The 5,386-nt window shown below is 40.5% G+C and overlaps 1 protein-coding gene across 1 annotated transcript in view; it reads right to left on the reverse strand.

The window, feature by feature from the left end:
• Positions 1-706: 706 nt before the first annotated feature.
• Positions 707-5,386, reverse strand: part of il1rap (interleukin 1 receptor accessory protein) — a 29,286-nt gene continuing 24,606 nt past the window's right edge. Inside the window, exons 9-12 of the mRNA XM_030067488.1 lie at positions 5,009-5,157; positions 2,345-2,488; positions 2,036-2,179; positions 707-1,176 (exon numbers count right to left, since the gene is read on the reverse strand). Coding sequence (XP_029923348.1) covers positions 707-1,176; positions 2,036-2,179; positions 2,345-2,488; positions 5,009-5,157 — 907 coding nt within the window. The remainder of the gene's footprint in view (positions 1,177-2,035; positions 2,180-2,344; positions 2,489-5,008; positions 5,158-5,386) is intronic.

The following is a 5,386-nucleotide window of genomic DNA, read 5'->3' on the forward strand; positions in this document are numbered from 1 at the left end:
ATGCTGGTCGAAACAGCTGCACAACAGTCCTGTCAACGCTAACAGCCACACGTTTCTGAATGTCCCTTTAACCAGGTGTGTTTAAACGTTTAAAACCACAATCAGCTGTTCAGACTGGAGGTCGACCGATAGGACGGTTTATGAACTACATAACAACGGCTGACAGGTAGGAACTAAAATGACTAAACATACCCCGACACAAAACTGAGTTTGTCCAAAGGGGACATGAACAAGTAACTGAAATGTTTCATGTATGAATAAAGTAATAGTTAAAATACTGTAAACGCTGGACTGGCGATGTGTCCAGATTTTTCCCCATGCCTTCCCACCTGGTGAGCGCCGGGATGGGCTCCGGCACCCCGACAACCCTGATCATTATAACATCAGGACTCTCAACTGGAAGCTTTGAGGGGAAAAACTGTTCAAACAATTTTACATCCCTGATTTTTTTTATGGTTTGATTTTCAGGTTGAGATTTATTTATAAATTCCTTTGAGTTTGATGTTTAGTGATCCAGATTTATTTATATATTTATTTAAGTTTTTATTTCTTATATCATATCTGACAGGGCAGGTGGGGGAGTACATCAGCCAGTTAATCCGGTATCCGCTTTTTCTTGCGCAAAACTATCATTATAAAGATTTAAAGATCCACTACCGGTCGACCTCTAGGAGACCTCTGACATGGCTGCCGCAGCCTGTCTGAGCTACATGCCGGTGGCGCAGTTCAGCACGGCCTGCGGGTCCTTCATCGTGTTGGTGATGAGTCCGGTCTGCGAGCTGGTGCTGTTCTGACTCTGGAGCCTCCTCAGGGACATGTCCTCCTCCCCGCTGCCCCGCCGCAGCCCCTTCTCCCCCTCCCGGGTGACCCTTCGGACTGGCAGCTCCACCCGCAGCCTCTTCCAGAAGCGGGATGTCAGTTCTCTGGACTTGTCCCCCTGCCAGCGGACCAGCGCCAGTGCCAGCCGCGCCCTCCTCAGCTCCCTCACCCAGCCCTGCCGCCGCACCGGCCGGTACTGCACCAGGATTACTCGCAGGTGCCCACCCAGCGCCATGCTGTCGATGCCCGCCTTCAGCTCCAGCAGTGCCTGTGAGCCCTGCGAGGCGTAGCCGGGGCTCACCACCACCAGGAGGCGCCGGCTGCGAGTCACAAAACTCAGCGTCTCGTCTGTGATGGCTGGAGGGAGGGGGGGGTGATGGAGGGAGAGATGATGATGAATGAATGGATGAAGAGATGGAGATGGTGGTCTGTGTGTGTGTGTGTGTGTGTGTGTATAACACAGGCACAACAGCATCAGCACCTGTCACCCTGGTTTTTGGTCATTTTTTTCTCTAATAGTCTGGTCATTTTTTGCTAATTGTTTTTGGTGCTTGTCTTCTTGATTTGTTTTCTTTTTTTCTTTTTTTTGGTTTGGCTGATATTAGGTATTATTTATTTATTTATTTATTCCTGATTTGCTAATCTGGGGACAACAAAGCATCAAATCAGATATTGTGTTCACTTTTTCCAGTTTATGTCAGATAAGGGCCAGTTACATTCTTTTGTCATGGAGACATAAATAATAAGCAACAATTAAAACCGGAAGCAGTTAAACCCTTTGAACCCCGTGAAATTCACTTGATTTCTTTCAAAAACACAGGAAAAAAAGGTGATTAGAAGAAGAAAAAAAAAACTGGCAACAATATTTTTGAAAACTTGAAAAAGAAAACAGTTGTTCAATGATGTATCTAAACGTCGGATTAGGCAGTCAACAATTTAGGGGCTATGATTCAATGTAAATGTAAATGTAATAAACATAAAAACACCAAAAAATGTCTGGTAAAGTAGTAGTAGCAGTAGCATTAGCAGCAGTGGTGGTAGCAGTACAGTAGTAGCAGTACAACTGGCAGTAATACCAGTAGCAGTAGTAGCAGTAGTAGTACCAGTAATCATGGTGGTAATAGCAGTAGTAGTAATAGCAGCAGTAGCAGTAGTAGTACTAGTAATCATGGTGGTAACAGCAATAGCAGTAGCAGTAGTACTGGTGTGTACTTACTCCCGCCAGGCAGACTGTCCCTGTCGAAGATGCACACGGAGTATCCGAGCTCGTTCTCCAGAACACTGCGCAGCGTCGACAGGACGAACTGCTCCTCTTCGCTGTTCCTGGCGTACGAGATGTAAACGTCGAACTCCTTATCATCTGCACACACAGGAAACACACACAGGAAACACTCGGACACGTTAGCAACGGCACGCTGAGCCGCCACAAAGCAATCCACACAAATCAGTGGGTCAGTGTAAGGTGCGGTGTGTGTTATTCTGTGGGAGAACATCTCGGTGCTCGTGGAGTTCAGGGCCGATTCACCTGTGTAGCGTTCGTCGGTACCGAACCAGGAGCGGTAGAGCAGCAGCAGCTCCAGCCAGAAGATGTGATAAACCACGAACAGAGTCAGCATCAGCAGCAGAGTCACACCAAGACCACAGCTGAGCTCCACCACCGGCACCGACACTGTGATTTTGTTAAAACATAAGAAAAAGCGCTAAACACAATTAGTTCATCAATCAAATAGTCACTCAGAAAATGTCTTAATCATAATTTTGTTACTCTGTAAAGTATGAGGGACGAAAAATGACAAAACAATAAATAAATGAATAAATAAATAAATACGCATATAAATATATAAATGCATAAATAATTAAATTAATAAATATTTCTACATTTATTTATTTATTTATTTGTGTATTTATACATTTATTTATGTATTTATTTATTTATTTTTACATTTATTTATTTATTTATTTATTTATTTCTACATTTATTTATTCATTTGTGTATTTATATATTTATTTTTACATTTATTTATTTATACTTTTATTTATTTCTACATTTATTCATTTATTTATTCTTTCTTTTATTTCTACATTTATTTATTTATTTCTACATTTATTTATTTATTCCTACATTTATTTCTGTATTTCTACATTTCCACATTTATTTATTTCTGTATTTCTGTGTCGTATGTTAATAAGGTGGGCGGTTCTTATATTAGTCTTAAGCACGATTGGTGGAACTATCCACTGCTACTGCCTGGACTGGCAGTAGCAGTGGATAGCAGTGGACTAGCTAGCTACTAGGGCATTAACAACGCCAGACTTTTCCACATCGTCGACGTTACGTCGACCCGTCAACACTGGGAGATTTTTGGGGGGCTAGCGGGGCTCCAACCGGAGGGAGGGGTTGTAGTGGAGCGCCGACCGGGCGACCGGGGGGGTGAGGAGGCTGTAGTGGAGCGCCGAATGTGTGTGTAGTCGGACTACTGGAAGTAGTCGGTGGGTGCATGATTTACCACATCATTCGCCAGTGACCTTAAATCACTGACGATGGCTCTCAAAACGCTTTCCATTGCGTTTTACACAGTAGCTAGTAGGGCATTAATGTAAACATCGACCCGTCGAAAGTCGAAGAAACACACACACACACCCACACACACCCCCCCACACACACGGTCGGCGCTCCACTACAGCCTCCTCAACCCCCCCGGTCGCCCGGTCGGCACTCCACTACAACCCCTCCCTCCCTCCGGTTGGAGCCCCGCTAGCGCCCCCAAAAATCTCCCGGTGTTGACGGGTCGACGTAACGTCGACGGCATGGAAAAGTCGGCGTGGAAAAGTCTGGCGTTGTTAATGCCCTAGTAGCTAGCTAGTCCACTGCTATCCACTGCTACTGCCAGTCCAGGCAGTAGCAGTGGATAGGATCACACCCACAAACCAATCGTGCTTAAGACTAATGTAAGAACCGCCCACCTTATTAACATACGACACAGAAATACAGAAATAAATAAATGTGGAAATGTAGAAATACAGAAATAAATGTAGGAATAAATAAATAAATGTAGAAATAAACAAATAAATGTAGAAATAAAAGAAGGAATAAATAAATGAATAAATGTAGAAATAAATAAAAGTATAAATAAATAAATGTAAAAATAAATATATAAATACACAAATGAATAAATAAATGCAGAAATAAATAAATAAATAAATGTAAAAATAAATAAATAAATAAATAAATAAATGTATAAATACACAAATAAATAAATAAATGCATGAATAAAAACAGAAATAAATAAATAAATAAATGTAGAAATATTTATTAATTTAATTATTTATGCATTTATATATTTATATGCGTATTTATTTATTTATTCATTTATTTATTGTTTTGTCATTTTTCGTCCCTCATAGTAAAGTCATTTATCCTGTTTAAAAGACAAACTGTCACATAAACAAGAGAATCGTCAACAAAGACATTTTTAACTGGTTGGTAAGAGCTGCAGCAAGCTCTGTGGACATTTTGAAATAATCCACAACTGGAAACTGATTTATTCAATGCTGATTTTAACTGTCACACTTCCTGTTTTATTCTTTTATTCTGCTCTGAAAAATATTTTATTGTTTTTATATCCTTTGTTTTACATTTTTACATCTTCCTAGATCTTACTGACAGTTGTTTTTTTGGTGCCTCTGCTGTTTTTTTTTTATTTTTTTTTTTATTTTTTATTTTTGTACTTTTCAGTATTTGTACTTGATTTTAATTGCCCGTTTTCATTTTGTCTTTTTTTTTTTTTTTTACTTTACTATAAAGCACTTAGAGCTGCACCCCTTGCATCAAAGGTGCTATAAAAGTATTATTATTATTGATCTATTATCATTAATATCATCATTATTATTGTTGTTGTTGAGAAAATTAAACGTCTCTTTTCTTGTTGTTATCCCATTTGCATTGGAAAGTAGCTCTGGCAAGTAACCTTGCGCCAGGAAGAAATGACCTGATAATACTTTCACAAATAATTGTAATTACACAAAAATTGTTATTGTGGAAGTACATGGAGATATAAATTCAGTTTTGTGGATCGGCAACCCAGGGGAGCACAGAGCAACTAATGAAGAGATAACACACACACACACACAGGGAACCACACCACAGGGGAGGGTTGGCTGTAAGTGGCTGGCTGCAGCTGGCGCTCACCTTCCTCTTTCAGCTGAGCTCTGCGCGTGTCGAAGCCCAGCTCGTTCTTGACTGAGCAGTTATATTCTCTCTTCAGATCTTCAGGCTGGAAGTCCTGGATCAGCAGGATGCTCTCCAAGGTCCGGTCCTCGTGGTCGTTATGCACGTCTCTGCAAGGACCCTCATCAGTGCTCATGCATTTAAAAATAAAACTGCACAAAATATATATTTATATTCACCTAGAGCTCAGTATTCAAAACTGCGACTGCAGATTAGTTTTTTTCATAAATTTGTGAGTTTTTTCTTGTAAATTTGCCACTTTAATCTTAGATATTCTGATTTTTTTTCCCCTCTGACTATTACCACCGCCCCCCCGGCTCCATATTTTCTTTCTCCCTA

The sequence above is a fragment of the Myripristis murdjan genome, chromosome 13, assembly GCF_902150065.1.
Source record: "Myripristis murdjan chromosome 13, fMyrMur1.1, whole genome shotgun sequence".
NCBI lineage: Eukaryota > Metazoa > Chordata > Actinopteri > Holocentriformes > Holocentridae > Myripristis > Myripristis murdjan.